At 40.3% G+C, this 19,153-nt stretch overlaps 1 protein-coding gene across 3 annotated transcripts in view; it reads left to right on the forward strand.

Moving 5' to 3' along the window:
- SCO2 (protein disulfide isomerase) overlaps positions 1–19,153 on the forward strand; it is a 242,937-nt gene that overhangs the window by 86,348 nt on the left and 137,436 nt on the right. The window contains exons 2-3 of one of the 3 annotated variants that reach the window (XM_089459279.1): positions 10,597–10,723; positions 10,870–10,940. In XM_089459279.1, the coding sequence (XP_089315405.1) occupies positions 10,597–10,723; positions 10,870–10,925 (183 nt within the window). In that variant the 3' untranslated portion in view covers positions 10,926–10,940. Of the gene's footprint in view, positions 1–10,596; positions 10,724–10,869; positions 10,941–11,533; positions 11,571–19,153 lie in introns of those variants that run through there. The other 2 variants (XM_089459280.1, XM_089459281.1) reach the window with 2 other exon arrangements.

The following is a 19,153-nucleotide window of genomic DNA, read 5'->3' on the forward strand; positions in this document are numbered from 1 at the left end:
AGTTTGAGAAATTTCCAAGAGGGAATTTTACATTACATTATATGACTATATGGAATTTAAATTATTTACAATTCTATGAAATTGTTCCCTACATTATATGGGACTGCATGTTACTTTGAAATACCTCTTTCCTGGTTACCTATGTTCTCTGCCTCTGTAATGTCCCTTGCTTAATTAATTTGTCACAGGTTCATTTTCCATAATTTTGACATTTTTGGAGGCCATTGGATCCACAAAATATTGGGAATAAGACTTTGGAGGAAAAGGGAGGCCGTAATATTTTGTTAATGGAGCGTGGGGGCCACCCACATGAAGGAAAAACGCACTTGCCTAAGGGAAAAGTTCGAATAGTCAAGGAGGGAAGTTAAAAGGCTAGATGGAGGGGCCCACGTGGGAAAGAAGGCCACTAATTATAAATAGGAGAGGCTTAGCCTCATTTGGTATCTTTTGCCTATCGAATTCACTCTAGTTGCTCGAGTTGCTTAGCCGGGTCACTTGCGGTTAAGCATCTAGTTTTCCAAGCGGAGAACTCACCCCTTTCTTCGGTGGACTACGCGTGCCACCCTAGGGAGGTTCCATTCTACCATTTTGGAGGAGAACAAGAGGGGATTCAGAGCTTAACACTCAACCATTTACCCAACTAGTGCGTATTCCAGGAGGACGCAAGAAGGGAATACATGGGAGTTGTTTCAGGGGTCTTCCGGGGTGCAATTGCTGGGAGAATTTTGGTAAAGGAGCTTCAGTGGGATACTAGCCTTTGGGAGGGATTTGGTAAAGGAGCTTCAGTGGGATACTAGCCTTTGGGAGGAGTTTGGGAGCAGGAGATGGCTGCTTGAGAGCAATATGAATTGCAGCATCTAGGGTGAGCGCAAAAGCCTCTCACTAGGCACACGTGGGAGTTTGTGGGTCAAGTTGTGGGGCAAGAGTTTGTTGGAGAAATAAGGAGAACCTTGGGGGAGTGTATCTCAACGTTTTTGGAGTGATTTGGGAGGGCTTTACTGGAGTTGCAGGCAGGCCGTATTTTCCAGCAGCTGGAGGAGGACGTGGTACTTGGGGGCCAAATTTCTGGGGTCAAAACCAGGCCAAACCCTTTTTGGGTTTTGGTGGGTTTTGTTTGAGGAGCTTGGGGTTAATTTTGTGGAATTTTTTGAGCACCGAAGGTGGGGTTTCTGGCAGCATCTTTCCAGTAGATAGTGCAGTTTTAGTTTTACTAGGGTAGCGCAGGGTATCATTGTTACAACTGATTCCACCATCTGAGCTTGTCATTTTATCACCTGGGCTTTGTCACAGTCACGCTTGCCATTGAGGCAAGCCCAGGTGCACTTCTTCCACACTATTGTACTATTGCCCCCATTTCTTAATAAAACGACTCAGCTGGTTATCATTTTTGGTCTTTACATGGGTGTGCACTGAATGTTTAAATTTTCTGGTGTTGTATTTATTGTTTGCTTTGCATATCACTGTTTTTCCTAGTTTGGGACATTACAACCTCTCTCTATCACTCAACGTGCTTGATTTCTCATGTGTGTTGAAAGCCTCAACCTTGCACCATCTTTAACTTTTAGCAGAGAATCTACTTTTAAGATTACTCCTACTCTCAAGCATACATGAGATACAATTTGACTCAACTGCTAAATATGAGACTTTCACTTTTTTTACGAAATATAATTACTTTTTGAAATATCTCACATTACTACTTGCACATTCACTTTGAACTTGTGTGGAATTTCCTAGTCGAGGTATAATTCTCAACACTAACTCCCTCTAATCTAGCTATATTGGGAAGATGGATCCCATAAGTCTTTCGAAAAAATATGCCTTTCTTGCTTATGTGAGCCTAATAACTAACACTCTCCCAAGACATTGGTTGTGGGCTTTCCAACAATAGATTAGTCGTTGTACTGCCCATAAAATTCCAACACAATTATTTGACAACACATTTCCATGCACACAACATGCTTTTCAAAATAGATGAACCTTTGACTTGGAAAATACGTGGAGAGGAGATGATGTCACATATTGAATTTTTCATGGATTTTATGCACTCAATAGGCCTGTAAAACCCTATATCTCAGTAAAATCTGCCAAGGGGATGAACCTTCCAAGCAACTCATAATCCATTTTGCTATGAACGTCGAAACCTTTGCTTGAGATGTAACATCAATCATTCTCAAGACACACTCATTGGGAAGAATGTAGATATTCCATGGGACCAAGGGCAACGCATGGTTTCCACCGTACTGCTCATTAAATTGCTGTGGAATAGGCAACCAAAAAGATGTTAAATTGTAGCAAGGAAAGGCTTCATTTGACTTGTGCCTTAGTCAAATGCAGGAGTGACATGGCCAAATCACTCAGTTAAGTCAGTCAATTCGAGTTTGTGGGCTAAACGTAGAGTTATGTGCAAGTTGATGGCTAAGATCTAGTTATCAAAAGGTGTTATCTTTAGTGAAAGTCAGTTATTTGAGCTCTAGTCTAGAATAGAGTCAGTATGAGTTCAATTGAGTAGTTGTAATTGTTGTTAACTCACTGATCTCTAACTGTTGTTAACTCATTATCTCTTAGTTAACTAGTGAATTTACTAAAAATAGCCCTAGTCATGCATGCAATTCGAATTCCCTAGTGGAGTGGAGGAAAAAGGCATAATTGTAATGATTATTGTATACTTTTTTCTCGTGTACAAAGTTTGTGGAAGCAGGCGAGGAGGAGGAGATCAATATCGCAGTGCAGGTTGGGCTTCAAGGATTGAAGCTGCCATTGTAATAGATCAATGCTCTCATCTAATATAATACAAGCAGAGGAGGGGTTTTCCCCAGTAAAAAACACTGTGTTCATTGTGATTGAATGATTGCATGTGTTTCTATTGTATGTTTTTTTCCCTTATATAGAATTTAGTAGAAGAAATTTGTGTCTATTGATTTCATTAGCAACTACAAATTTTGAGTTATTTCTACACAAGAAACATAATAAATATGAGAGGTCTAAAGAATTATGGAAATAATTGTCAAACAAACTTGTTAGATGAAGGTCCTTAAATTGCTAGTAATGTAGCTAATTCTGCAACTTTTGTGAGCACCAATCCTAGACTGTAGCTAGAGAAAGACTGTACCAAAAGGGATTCCTAAATAATGAAGAATCACTCTAGCCCAGATAAAGTTTCAACAAGGGGGGTATCCAATTTGGGGTATTATCCAAACCCAACAACGAAAAGTCCTTTATCGATAACTCATCCCCACCCTAGAAATCGTGTTGAATACATGAAGGTACTTGCCAGCCAAATCAATTGAAGTTTGGTCTACTTGTATTGATATCATAGAATCGTCTACAAAATTATTGTTCACCCTCTTGGTCCCTCGTAGAAAATAGATTCCTCTGATGTGATCCTAAATTCTAGGAGTCACCAAGAAGTAGCCTAAGGCATCAACAACGAGCACATACAAGTAGGGGAATAAAAGGCCTCATTGTCTAATAGAGTAGTGCAAAAAAAACTTCGTAAGGAAGGAGCTATTCACTGATATGAACAAAGAAGCTTGCAAAAGTGCGTGTTCACCATGGAAACATATTTGGATCCAAAACCAAGGTAGAGAAGCATTTTTGTGATTAATGACCAATCAATCCTTTTTAGGCTTTTAAGATATCAATTTTGACTCTTGAGGAAGAGCAAGTGTTATTGAGATTCATTCCATGGCCCCTCCCATATTGAGATCACATATACCAAATAAACATCCTCTAGAGTCTGAACTAACCCTCTTTGCTCTTGTCTAACCACATGAGAGGTGAATTCTTGAATGCGTAGAGAGACAACTTTAGATTTTTTTTAACGATACATTTAATAGAAGAACTGATGTCTAGCAACTAATAGTATCCCTCATTGAACCCTTTGGAATAAGCTTGTTTGGTCCTTGATTTTAAAATTCTGTCAGGTGACTAGAAGAAAATGCTTCTCTCGCCGTTTGAAACAAATTCTCATCCATGGTATCCCACATAGTTTTAAGAAATTTATAGGGAAGACCATTGAGATTGAGAGATTTACCATTCTTCATGGATTTTTTAGGGTAGAAAGAAATTTATACTTCAAGATATCATTTGTTTAAACTATCCCTATAGGAAGAGATATTGGGGTGAGGATTTCATAGATTGATATCTAGCCCCATGGTTCTTTTGGACAAGGCGAAAGGAGAAAATATATTTTGAAAGAGGGCATGGAACATACTCCTAATCTCGAAAAAAATCATTTTTAAAAGAACCATCCTAACGTTGGAGACCCAACACTCTTTTTCAAGCCTCATCCCCTTCCTAAATCCACTGAAGCTATGCCCAGATCCAAGCTCCGCTAGTAGCATACATCTGTTCACATTGGATAAAATGATTAAGATTAACCACCTCATCCTGTAAAACCTAATTATTAAGATCTTCCTCCAAGAGAATTTACCACCTTCAACTATTCTTTTGCATAAACTTCAGTTGCGTGGATAGCTAACTCCCACCATAAGATTGTACCATTAATATCCTTATGGCCTAGGGGAAAGGTTCCAAACTCTGTTGACAAGGGCCTTGAAGTTCTTTGAGTCTGTATGGGACACATTAAGCTTGAACATAGGAGTAAGATCATTTAGAGCATGCCTAGAGGAAACAATGGTGATGATAGAGTGGTGGTTAGAAACCATCCCATTCATAATTACATCCATTGACCACACCTTACACAAAAAGGAAAGACAATCCCATGGGCTTAGTCACCAGGTTTGGCGAATTTGAACAAATAAGTTCAAAATTCGCCGAACTTCAAACGAATACGAACTTATTCGTTCAAGTTCGCCGAATTTTATGGCGAACTCGAATTTAATAACGAACGCGAATTTAATGACGAACAAAATCGATTAAGTTCGTTTAGGGTTCGAAGAAAATCGTTTTGGTTCGAATTGTTTTGCTTCAGGAGTCTTGACCAGATTATTGTTTTCCTCGTGTGTTTTGTTCGTAATTAATCTTCCCAGAAATACTACAACGTTGAACTGCTTCAACGGTTAGCTACTGCGATTCCAGGGTTATTTTGGGACTGCGGCCACGGAGAAAAGTCAATCTACAATTTAATCGATCCAGCAATATTACAGAGATGTGGTAGGGTTGCTTCAGGAAAATTAGTCAAAGTGGCTCCAGAATTATTGCGAACTACTCCAGAATTGTGCATGCAGCCACAGAGATTAATTGGGCAGCTTCGTAATTCAACCAAAAACACAGTCAGCAGAATTACCCGAAGCCTGTCTCGGAAATGTCTCGAGCTGCTTCAAGAGACTGTTCTATATACCTCAGACACTCGCATGGCTTCAGAATGATGAACGATTACCTTGCGTCAGGAGATCTCGGTTCCTTTTATAAATACGTGTCAGGACCAATGCGCTAAGCCAAGAATCACGAATGAAATAAAACAATAAAATTTCGTAATTGATATTTACTAGTCTTCTGCACGGTGATTATCATTCGCATTTGCAGCGTCTGAGGGCATGAAGTCATTCTTTTGAAATACAAAAAATTGTCGGGAATGATTAAAATTGAACTCTTCTAACTATTCATTTAAAAAAACTATTAATTTTTGTTGTTGTTGTTGTTGTTGTTGTTTTTAAATCATTTTTTGAATTACCCATCCATTCTCAATTTGTAAATATTTAATAAATATTGTATTTTTAATATTAAATAAAGATGGATGTGAATCATAAGAATGATTTAGGATTATATACTGGTTATTTTTTATTGGATTAATATTTAAAGACTAAAATTATCTTTATTTTTGTTGGTTCTCATTTATTTTTTGATATAGTTTATCTTTCTACAACATAAATTATCACAAACCCATGTCTAGAGAGTCTTATCATTGTATTGACATATCCAACATTTTAAGTGTCACTTAATGTAAGCTTACAAAAGAAGCTTGGACACCTTATCTTTTGGAATCCCCAAATAAATTCATGCCTTAAGAGCATCTTTTATCCATATTGATATGATAATTGGCATGACATTTAATATTGTATTTAATGTGTTTAGTTTCTGTAGTCACCATAATGTCATTTCCTTTGTTATATTTGTTTCCATAACACTTTAATGTCATTTTTTTTGTTGTCTTTGTCTCCACTATGGGATTTACATAAAGCTAAAATAGTTAGTTATGGATGTAATTTTGGTGCTTCTTTTTAGAATCCCCTTAGTCTGTTTTATGGAATTGGCCAAGTATTTCCTTAGATTTTTGCCAAAATCCTTCTCAGCTTCAGACAAATAACCCCCTGTTTGCCAGAACAAGTAGGAAGAGGAAATAAAACTAATTAGGGTGGAATCTTTCACCACCGGAATTAGAGGAAAGAGACTAGGTAGGGTGGGATTAGGGTGGCAATTTGACTTTAAATTGATTATATATATATATATATATATATACATTTTTTTTTTCGAATTTCTATATGTCGAACTTTATCGACAAAATTTTAGTTGCCGAACTTTATTTGAATTTCAAGGTCACCGAACTCGAACTCGAACACGAACCTGGTGACTTAGCCCATGGGCCATAAAACCTGTCTCTCCTAGTTTGCATGTTATACATCTTTTCCCTGATGCATGTTACACTTAGCAACCCCCATAGTCTAGGCCTTTCTGATTCCAGTTAGTATCAAACTATTGGCGAGAAGCCTTACACCTCACCAACCCTGTTTTTCTGGTCATGTGATGATAGATCTAAAAGTACCTGCTCTGTCACTATGCCAGGCAACCATATTAACATCCCATCCTATAATCGATTCAACATTTGGTAACGAGGAGGCAAGCTAGTCCCAAAGCAGATCGTGATTGATGCTACTGTGAGGCACATAAATTGAACAAAAGTCTGCAAGCCTGTCCTTCAACATCAGAGTTACCTAGTCACACCTATGATGGGAATATCAGAGCTATGATCCGCTGCAAATTTTGGAGGAACCAAGAGAATCCCACCTCCCCCTTCATCATGATTTGTGGTCCAAAAGGCAGTTTTCTAACTATACTTGGACAACATCTTAATTCAAAGCCAGTTGACTTTCCCTCTTGATGAAATACCACATATGGCTCGGTATCCTTCAAAACCTATCTCACAAAACTGCTTTCAGCTAGGGATAGTCAACCCTTACATTCCATGAAACTATCAAACATGTCAGAAACAAAGTCATCTAGTAATAAGTTTTGTCTATTGGGAGGTCTCTTGGTGACATCCTTCTAGGATTCAAGACTCTCGCTGAGGCTGCCCTCCCAGATTTATTCCTTTTATTAATCTTGACCTGCCATCCTACTGCAATTTCCGTAAAGCCTGCACTGGTTGCATGTACTGTTTAGATCGGTGTAGCAAGGGGCCTCCCTATATTCAGGTTATTGAGACAGTCTCTTATGAAGAATGAGAAGCCTCTTTAGGCTAAGGTGGTATATTGGGGGCTTTCTGGCGGGAGTCTGAAGGGATCTGTGCATTCTTCTAAACTAGATCTTTATTTAGCTTCGGATTTGGTTGTGGTCTTCTATGAGTGCAATCCTGAATGAGGTGATTTTGTGTTTGACATGCAAAGCATTTATCAGGTAGATTCAACTCACACACTTTTTTTTTGGTGAACTCCTTCAATAGTGAACACTGAAATGTGTGGAGGGAGCTTTTGGTGCAAATCTGCAGGCTGGCTCTGAAGGTATTTCTGCGACCATATGGGATTAATAGTTTACCAAAGCATTGAGCAAACAAATCAATGAAGGGCCTAAGATTTGCCGCAAATCCAGGGAATTCAATCTGTAGAGGGTAGCGTGCTCGACTTTTGTTGTCTGGGTTAAAATCCTCTCCAAGGTTGCAACTATGTTAATGAGCCTGAAATGTTAAGAGGTTTTGTATTGTAGCAAATAGCGGGCAGCAGCATCAAAGTTGAATAATAAACACAAATAACTGGAACCAAGGCTCCAATAACAATTCATTGAAATTTCTTTGGTTTCTCAGTTCAGGATACACCATTTGTTGAGGCATCTTCATTTGATATGTTCTGTAGGAAGTAAAGTATAACCCCTCAGCACTGCAAATTGGTCCTTCCTTCATCATGTTATTTGATCTGGTTAAAAAATGTTGAAATCAATGGACATATTTTTAGGAGCTGTAGGATCACCACTGTTAGCTGGATTGTGCTCAACTATAGACTCAGATGCTAGCAGTAGAGTGGTTGAGTTGAGATCTGCATCCCTATAGGTGGCTACCTTGCTAGCATCTGCGGACTGACCCACATGCATGGACTGATTGACCTCAAGAGCTTTGAAATCATTGGCTACTGCATTGATCCCTTCCAAATCTTCCTCTGTTTGGATAAGAATTGCTCTCTTCACCAAATTTAGGTGAGATGAAGGGTGACTGAAAGATGACATGGTTGGGGGGTTGATCAACTCCTCTTGTTGAGAGGTCATCCCGATCTGCTGCTCAAATGGATGATTAGTTGCCTTCGGACTTGTTAGGGAAGTTGGGCTGAGGACACTCGCAATGCCAATTGGGGATCAAGAGAATGCATAATCATATTATTAAGATCTTCCTCAGTGGGTTCCTGAAGCATAATAAACTCATACAGGGGACTTCAATCGTGGGATTCTTTGTGCCTTGAATAGGTGATCCCTTTCACCAAAGATCAAACTTTCCCTCAGTTGCTGTCAATCATACTCTAGTTTGGTTGATCTGGGTGACTTGGGTGAGCCATAATCTAGAGCTGGACTCCTGTGGGTTTGTCCTTCTCTCTTCGTCTCATTGCACTTAGAAAATACTCCTCAGTGCCCTACCTTTGCTTTTTGTAGGCCAACCCTGCTTCATGAAGCTATTTTTTCTGCATGGATTATAATTCTTGTTTTTTCTGGAATGCAAGTATGACGGGTCTACATTACAAAATATAAAGCCGATGGTTTGGTGGATGAATACAAAGGCAGGGTTGGTTACAAAGGGGTTTTAAGTTTTTACAGTAATAGGAACTACAGTGACACAGTTGGCTCTAGCCATGGTTGCTCATTTTGTATCTGGGCTTTTTCAAATGGATGTAAATAGTATTTTTCTCCATGGAGATTTAGTGGGGGAACTTTATATGTATCTGCCACAGGGATTCCAGTTCTTGAGTGAAGAGTCTCCAGTGTGTTGGTTGGTGAATGCTCTTCATGGGTTAAAGCAAGCTTCAAGCACCAGGTATATTAATATTGACAAACATCTTATAGGAACTAGATTCAAAAGAAACCCTTTTGATCCAAATCTGTAAGTCAAAATCACATGTAGAAATATAGTGATCTTGGTGGTGTATGTGAATGATTTTACCATCACAGGTAATGAGGTTGATGCATTTCAATAGGTAAAATCTGATGTGTTCGGCTTTTGACATGACTGATTTAAGCTTCTTATGTTATTCCCTACACTAATCTGATGGATCCATGTTTTGTTTCACAAGTTAGATATACTAAAAGTTTGTTGGAGAGGTCTTTTAAGGCAGATTGCAAGGCAACTTCTACACCTATTGAAGTTGGGCTGAAATTATTAGCCAAGATTGACTCAAAACTGGCTAATGGGTCAATAGACAGAAAATTGGTGGGCAGCTTGATATATCTTACAACAGCGGTGGATCTAAGTTTTGTAGTCGGCTATATTTCCAGGTTTATGACAACTCAAAATGCTGAACATTGGAGTGAAAAACTGAAACCAAGATGGTTTTGAGGTATGTATGGCTTGTGAAGCAGTGTAGTTGCAAAGAATACTTGCTGATCTGCAAGCGGAACAAGCTTGCACAAATTTTCTTTATTGTGATAACCAATGTGTTGAAGAGGTGAGAAATCTGGTGTTTTGTGAGTGGAGGTTCATTATCATTGTGTTTGACAATGAGTGAAGAGTATAGAAATAGAGCTGCAATATTGTGCATCTCAAGAGCAGTGGCAAACATTTTCACCAAGCCTTTCGGTCTATACAAGTTTGTAAAGTGTAGAGATAAGATTCATGTAGTTTCAAGTATAACCATTATGGGACAGTGATGGAGTCTATTCAGTCGAATGATCATACTATAATGTACCTTTTAGATATCGTAGTTTTGTGTTTGTGATCAACTTTAGTGACTTAAGAAATTAAGTAAAATACCTTTTAAGTAACAAAACTTTGGTTTGCACCGAAGACTATCTCATGAGACAACACTTTTCTATCTTATTACATATATTGGATAATACAATCTTCTCTTCTCTTATAGAAATTCCACGTATTATTGGGTGTGTGTATTTTATAAGTTCCATGGTTCTTATATAAATGTTTTGTTACAATAGTGTTTACACTTCTAAGAATGAGCTATATAGTATGACTTTCTATTCTGCATGCTGAGATTAATGAGATATTGCCACTGGGGATGTTTCTGTTTGAGCTGTGCTTCTCTTTGAATATATATGATTCTGTCTTATATTTTTGTTTATGATTACATATTTCTTACCTGAATATTCTCTGCATTAAAATGTTCTTATATTTCTTGACAGTATGGTTTGGAACTCTCAGAATATTCAACTTAAATGTGTTTTAGTAATCTCATTCACAATGCCATGTTGTTGGTTGATCACTTTCTGCAGGAATGCAAGGAAGTTGTCTATGAATGGACTGGGAAATGCAGGAGTTGTCAGGGATCTGGATATACAAGTTTCTACAGTAAAAAAGGCCGTGAAGTCATTAGCAAGTGCATCCCTTGTCTTGGAATAGGTTTGCCATACCCGTATCTTTTGATTACTTTCTTTTGTAAGAATTCTGTAAAAATAATCCTACCTTTGGTCTGTGTGGTCATTAGACTGAACTAAAATAACAAATTCGTGTTGATTGGAGTTGACATCATTCCTCTCTTATTTCAGGCAGTTGTAAAGTTTTAAGACTTCCATATTTTTCAGGTGCTCAAGTGCATATTTGATTTAGCAGCTAGTTCAGCATGATATCCATCTTTACATGTCTTAGATTTTCTGAGATGGAGTTGCCTTTTACACTCCACTTGCTCAGTGCTGGTGATGCTTGATGTAAATTAGTCCCATTGACTGCCTTTGGTCATAACTGAACATTGATATAGTTTCATTTCATTTTAACAAGAAAATGGGCATATGTAGATAGTCTGAATTACTTTCATAATCTTATTTTAGTAAGATTTATTTCACATGTAGAAGCAAGCTTAGTCATCTGCAATGAGTAATAGGTAGTTTCAAATGATGTAAGTATTAATGCCTTGAATTCCAATAATTAGAGTCAGCTCTTCAACGTTGTGATCTAGTTCCTGTGTTTGCAGTTTAAATGTATGATATCATGTTTCTCTTGTTTATGCTGCAAATGAAGGGGAAGCAACATTGAGAATATTCAATTAGTTAATCATTAAAATAACTTGTAATGATATTCTAATTTCAGCTCATGAATTTATCTGGCTTTGTCTTGACTTCTAGTTAAAATTTGCAGAACATGCAATTTCCAAGTCTGAACGATCATTTGTCTGTGAATGTAATATCCCCATTTTTGGTTTCACTTATGATGCAGTTAGGATGGATTTCCAAGGTTTGTGATAGCTAGGTCACAGGAGTGAGTTTACGTCATCAGTGGGCCTTGAGGGTTTTGGAGGAGTTTTATGGGGTCCGACAGGGTTCACTTGCTATATATCATCATCAGGGTCAGTTACGTACAATTCAATTTTGGTTCCGTTGCATTCTGATGATTCGCGTAAAATGAGGTTATTATCAACATATTTTAATTAAATACGTGAAAGGTGTTATTTGGAACATCTTATTTGGAGAAACACCTTAGTGTATGTTGAAGTTTCTAAGTTTACTTAATTTAGAAACCCTTCATGCACTTTTTTGGTTTATTCCTACCTACTTGTTATTTTTCTTTAACAAGCTATTTACAAAGTAAATACTGAAAATAAACACCAGTGCATGCTCAACATATTACAGATCAACAACTAAAAGAAACAAGAACAAACACACCACATGACACCATTATTTTTGGACCAATGTCCCCGGAAAAACCCAATGCAGGAAAACCGGTGCAACTATCTGAGGGTTTTCTTATTAAGCAATATCAGAGTACAATCTGGGTGCCGTAACTGGCCTACCCAACAGAGAATTTCCTTAGCAGCTATACCTCACAGTTTGAGAGAAATCAGAGTACAATATGGGTGCCGTAACTGGCCTACCCAACAGAGAATTTCCTTAATAGCTATACCTCACAATTTGAGAGAAATCTCCTGGCTGAAATCCCAGAAAACCCTTCCGGCAGCTCCTCAGCACAAAACTGTTCCTGCAACCCCAACGTCTGCCCTCTTTGGACTGCGTCAGCGCCTCTCTGTCTCACGCTAGCCTTGCGTGAGCCATTCTTGGCCTGCGTCTGCCCTAGGAGGCCCTGCGTCAGCTCTGCAAGCCTCTGCGTCAGTTACGCTGGCCCCTTTGATGCTCTGCGCAACACTTGGTTGCCTTTGCTGGCTCTGCGTCACCCTCCTTAGCTGCTGCATTGCTCTCCCGGCACAATCTCTGCCTTCTTTGTTCTTCTGTACTCAATGCCCCTCGGTTGCTCTCCCGATCACTGATTCTATCTCTCTTAGCAACCCTGCTCTAGAGAATAGAATGATTGATCATCTGGTGTGATCTCCAAGTGACCTTCAAGCCTCCTCTTATACTTTTCCTGTTGACAATTCAACGACCGAGATTAAGTCCCTAATCAACGACTAAGATTAGATCTAGCTTGATCCATGTCTTTTGGACCACTCTAACACAGATTCATATTAATACTCATTAATATTTTATTTTCCCTAAGTTTAGACTTAGGGACTCCATTAAAAATATTAATTATTTTAATATCTCCTGATCTGTTTAGAATCTGGCCAAACCATTTCTGGGTATTGGAGATCTCATGTTCCCCAACCTCTCCACCAAATTTTGTGGCTAGAGCACATCCGATGCTACCCCAAATCAACATCCCCTCTTAGTGAGGACTGTGCTCTAGCAATACCCCTTACTGAGTATTACTCTGATCATCCGACATCGGTACCTGTGCTGATGATATGCCTCCCTGCCCACCATCCTCTGGACTGCTGCCTCCTGTACTGCTGCCCATGGTTCTGCCACTGCCACCACTGCATCTGTACGACAGCTCCCTTTGCATTCGTGCTGCTGTTGGTCCTTTCTCCCAGCACTGCATCCGCATTGCATCTCCTCTCATCATGCTACATCGTGCTGCCCACTGCTGCATGCAACTTAGTTACTGAGAAGTAAGTAACTGATCTTCCAATCTGACATCCCTTTTGGGTTAGAGACACCCATTGATGCTGAAGATCCCTCTGCCGCTGACAAGTGCTCCCTCTCTGACCTTTGTGCTGCTGCAACAACTCCCTGCATCTCGCATTGTTGGACACCTCTCTGTGCGATCCTGCACTGGTGCAACACTCCTGTGCCTCTTGCATTATTGCAGCCTGCTAGCCTCGCACTGTCTCGGGACTCCTGCACTGTAGCTCTCTCTGCCGCTTCATCCACATCCATCTCTACCCGACTCAGTCAGTCTTGCTACTCCTCTTTGGGGCTTCCGTAGCAAGGTCTAATCCAAGAGGGTGGGTACCTCAAGGATCCTACCCCTCATCGCCTGTAGTCCGCCTGACTACAGCTCGATGTCTCCCCATTTCCGTTCAAGTGGTGCATGTGCACTCATGGCACAGTCATCATCTATCAAAACTTCCTTCTCTGCCCGTGCTGGCGCTGCCTTAGTCTCGGAAGAGTCTCCCTTACTCTTCTTCCTTGGGCACTGGGTCGCATAATGACCCATCTCCCCACAGTGGAAGCACTTGATCTTGGAGAGATCTTTCTTCTTCCGCTTTTCTTGCTTTCCCTCAGATGCTAGGGCCACATCCTCCTCCTCCTCCTTGACCTTGATCCCCTTGCTGTTGCTACTCGTCTTCGACTGCCGTCTGATCTCTTCTCCGCGAAGCGCTGCCCACATCTCGTCCCAAAGTGGGAGAGTCCCTCTGCCCAGGATACTTTGGACAAACACTTCCCAATCTTCTAAGACAACATTCCGGGTTGTCCTCACCATAAGCTCCTGATCCGGTGTTGCTCCTATAACAGTGAACTGGTCTCGGATCTGAATCAGTGGTCCAAGGAAGGTGTCAATCGATTGATCGTTCTTCATCTGATACGACCTCATCTGGTTCTCGAGCAACATTCTTCTCTGCACAGAAGTATGTTGGTACGGGTTCTTGAGAGCCTCCCACATCTCAACTACCGTTTCCTTCTCGGCTATATGTGGTACCACATGATCCTTGACCTCGTCAAGGATAATGCACTTGGCCCTCGCCATCGCCTCCTTGTACCTGTCATTTTCATTGGGGTCGACTGGGACAACTACTACCTTCAAGCGAAGTTCTTGACACGATTCCTGTCAAGTACTGATAAGACTCTGGCCTTCCAGACTGCGAAGTTCGATGCTCCGTCCAGTCTACCTTGGTATCTTACCCCGTGTAGTGCCATGATGCTCCTCTACTTCCCTCCTGGAAGTTCTCTGTTCGACTCCTCTGAGTCTCTACTTCCCGTCTGGAAGTTCTCTTCTGAACTCCCTCTGAGTCCTGATTTCCCTCCTAGAAATCCTTCTGCCGCTTGTCGAGATGCCCCCTACTTTGATCGTCTTGTGCAACTGCACTACTGATCCAGGTTCCTCGACTAGAAACCCTCGGTAACAACTCCTCTAGCCTTGCTCTGTCAGGTACTGCTCTGACTACAGTACCTCACCAACTCCACTCTGCAATATTCTTGCAGCCTTGTAGACTCCAGCACTGCCTCTCTGTGAACTGCGTCAGCCCCTCTTTGCCCCACGCTGGCTCTGCGTCACCCCGCATGGGTCTGCATCAGCGCTCTGGCCCTTTGCGTCAATAACACTAGCCTCTCTGAGGCTTTGCGCAGCTCCCGGCTTCTTCTGCTTGGCTCTGGCTGGCTCTGCGTCACACTTCTTGGCTTCTGCGCTACTAGAAACAACTGCTGTCACCTCGGAACAACTGTTTTTTTGCTACTATTGCTCCACTCGGATGATGTCTTTTAGTCCTCCCGTGATCTGCAATCACGCTCTGATACCATGTTGAAGTTTTTAAGTTTACTTAATTTAGAAACCCTTCATGCACTTTTCTGATGTATTCCTACCTACTTTTTATTTTTCTTTAACAAGTTATTTACAAAGTAAATACTAAAAATAAACACCATTGCATGCTCAACATATTACAAATCAATAACTAAAAGAAACAAGAACAAAAACACCACATGACACCATTATTTTTGGACCAATGTCCTCGGAAAAACCCAATGCGGGAAAACCGGTGCAACGATTTGAGGGTTTTCTTATTAAGCAATATCAGAGTACAATCTGGGTGCCGTAATTGGCTACCCAACAGAGAATTTCCTTAGCAGCTATAACTCACAGTTTGAGAGAAATCTCCTGGCTGAAACCACGGAAAATTCTTTTGGCAGCTCCTCAGCACAAAACTATTCCTGCAACCCCATCATCTGCCTAATCGGGACTGCGTCAACCCCTCTGTCTCACGCTGGCCATGCGTCAGCCTTTCTTGGCCTGCGTCAGCCCCAAGAGGCCTTGCGTCAGCTCTGGGAGCCTCTGCGTCAGCGACGCTGGCCCCTCTGGTGCTCTGCACAACACTTGGCTGCCTTTGCGTGGCCTTGCGTGAGCTCTTGCTGGCTCTTCGTCACCCTCCTTGGCTGCTGCGCTGCTCTCCCGGCACAATCTCTGCCTTCTCTGTTCTTTTGTACTCAATGCCCCTCAACTGCTCTCCCGATCACTGATTCTGTCTCTCTTAGCAAACCCCGCTCTAGAGAATAGAATGACTGATCATCTGGTGTGATCTCCAAGTGACCCTCAAGCCTCCTCTTATACTTTTCCTATTGACGATTCAACGGTCGAGATTAAGTCCCTAATCAACGACTAAGATTAGATCTGGCTTGATCCATGTCTTTTGGACCACTCTAACACAGGTTCATATTAATACTCATTAATATTTTATTTTCCCTAAGTTTAGACTTAAGGACTCCATTAAAAATATTAATTATTTTAATATCTCCTGATCTGTTTAGAATCTGGCCAAACCCTTTCTGGGTATTGGAGATCTCATGTGCCCCAACCTCTCCACCAAATTTTGTGGCTAGAGCACGTCTGATGCTACCCCAAATCAACAGTGTAATAGCTCGTTGGAACCAGGATGAAGAAATCTACAAGATGGGATGATAAAAAGTGACTTTCAGTGGCCGGAAAAACCATGGAGGAAAATTAACCATTTTCTAGTATTAAAAGTGACTTCAATAAAATAAAATAAAAAGAGTCAATTAAAATAAAAGTTAGCAGCCTCTAGAATGGAAATAAAATAATAAAATAAAGGTGTTTGTAGAAGGTTAGAGAGAGATCCATTAGATCTTTTATAAAGGGGGAAGCAAGGCATTTGGAAACATCTTAGATTTGGAATATTTTCTCTTAGGAGAGTTTTTGAGAACTTGGTTTTCAGGTTCAAAGAGTTCTAGGATGAAAACCCTTGGGTTTCTTGGTGTGTTGGACAAAACCTCAACTCACTATTGTGGAGATTTCATTCAAAAATCTCATGGAACTTCATTGACATTAGTTGTTGAGCAAATATGGAGTAGATATGTGGATTGGAAGTGGGGATCACCCAGATCTCCAATTTGGGCTTCATCTCAACTATTTTCTAGCTATTTTGTATTGGCATGTAATCATCTTCCAGTGAATAAAATAAAGCTGAGTTTTGCTGCATATGTCTCGTGTCCACTCTAAGTTGCAGATTTTCTGGTTTCTTTACATATGCAATTTTATTTGTGTTAATAAAATTGTGCAATTTTATTATGGTGTATTTTTGTTGGAATGAATTGTTGAGGATTTTACCCAAATTTTTTGAACGGAATATCATAGTGGTATCCGAGCTATGCATCTTGCCAGCTTGAGGGTTTATTGCAGATCGGGCCAAGTTTGCCGTATTGCTTAAAATTCGTTGCCATGAAGGCCAAATTTTGAATTGTGAAGATCGTTCATCGCACAACATTTGATGGCCAAGTTCGTGACAAATCGAGTCAAAATTGCAAAAGACTGAAATTGCTTAACGAGAGCCAGTACGAATAGGAGAGTTAACTCAAAGACCATAGCGCACAAATTTCTTTTGGTCGAGTGTGGATCGATTTGCATGCTGGGCCGAATCTGTTAAAGGAAGGGGGCCGAATTTCATGGTTTGCAGGAGTCACATCTAATATTTCTTTGCGAGGCTGAAACGCTGGACAAATTCATGGGTTAATTCGTTGTGCAAATCTGTGGGTTCACAAAAGCCAAAGATTCTTTCTTGTGGGAGAAAGCTGATTCGTTGAGGCTGTGTTTGAAAACTCTGGTATATCACTGGTCGAGTCTGAGTCGAGATGCAGAGTAGCAGTTGGTTAGCTAAGTTGAAGGTGGTCGAATGCAGTCTAAATTGTTTTTAAGGGCCGAGGTCCAAGTGTCATGCTTGATTGAGAGCTGCATGACAGTCGAGTATGCAATTGTGAAGGCTGATGTTATTGTCATAGTTACTTGGATGCTATTTGATGAGAGATTGAATGCAAATATACTTTTGTGCTGATATATCCCAAAAGGAGACATGACCTTGTGGATCAATGAGAGATTAAAGGTGTAATTGCGGGAAAATAAATACACCCATGTTCTATACCAGTGAAAAAATAACAAGGGTGAGTCTGCTGGTGTAATTGTGGAGCCCAGTTCGAGTCATCTTGCCTTTTGACAATGTGGATGTGAAGAGGAAATGTTGAAGCAAATCTTTGTTCTGGGATTGAAATTTACCAGCGATGCGATTAAGAGCCCAAAACTTTTTGTACCTGTGGGTCAATGACCATTGTGCTTATGTGTGCTTGATGGTGCATTAAAATGATAGTTATATTATGATGGCAAAAATCCGTGCATTAACATGGAGTTTGGTTATGTAGCGCTATTGATGTACGTAGGGTATAGTCTGTACAATTGATAGAAAGTGTGACAAGGATGCTATTATTGACATAGTTGTAGTTGTCATATAGTTCCATGTAATCCTGATACTATTTATGTCAATTGAGTCGTGATATGTATGGTTGTTGTAACTGTCTTACATCAAGTCAGGGTTTGAGGTTGAGAGTGGGTTGTGTAGTTGTTGTTTAGTGACAAAGTAAATTGTTGGAACATTTTATCTTAATAATGGATCGAATTGGTTGCTGCATTAGAGCATATGACAAAGACTGGTGTAGTTGCTGACTGATAATGTTTTGAAGGGGAAATATGGAGCAAAGAACAAGACAAAACAACAAACCCTTCTCAAGAGGAGCCCATGCTATTCTACAGATGGAGCAACCAAGGGATCTATAGAAAGAAAAGGACGTGGGAAATTTGCTCTTTGCACATAGGTCAGATTTGAAGATCATGAAGGTGTCAGTGAAACCCTTCTTAAATTGGAGATGTTAGATTCAATTCTTTCCAAGGTGAACCAATCAGACTGGAGGAGTTTAAATTGGGCCCTAAAACCATCAATTCTTGCCTTGATACAATACAAGTTCTTGGAACACCCATGTGAAGTGATAAGACTTATGGTTCCTTCTTGTCTTAGTGAGATCATAAGGCTAACTTCACCTATACCCCTTACATTGATGACATTGACTTATGGTTCTTTCTTGTCTTAGTGAGATCATAAGGATAACTTCACCTATACCCCTTACAACGATGACCTTATGACGCAAGTGTTCTAGTTGATAGAAGAAAACTTTCAAGGGTTGCATAACATTTTTGCGTCTTAACTGGGGAAAGAGGCTTAAGATTTTAGAAATCATGGTTGGAGTTATTGGTAACCATGATGCCACTTGAAGCCATTGCAGTCCAAGTTGTTGGCCATTTGGAGGAAGGAATAGATTGTCTCACTTGTTGCTTATGAATTAGCAGAAAGGTTGGTTGAGCAGAAGATGTGACTGTTCGAAAGGCAGTTGACCAAGGAAAAACTGATGAGGATCAAGGAGCAATTTTTTCCATTTGATCACTTGAGTGGTGTTGGCAAGAATGCAAAGGTTCAAATAGGCAACAAGAATGAATTAAGGAGGAAAAATCTTT

Source organism: Pinus tabuliformis, chromosome 7, assembly GCF_031772625.1.
Source record: "Pinus tabuliformis cultivar Carrire ecotype Pingquan chromosome 7, CPIR1, whole genome shotgun sequence".
Taxonomy (NCBI): domain Eukaryota; kingdom Viridiplantae; phylum Streptophyta; class Pinopsida; order Pinales; family Pinaceae; genus Pinus; species Pinus tabuliformis.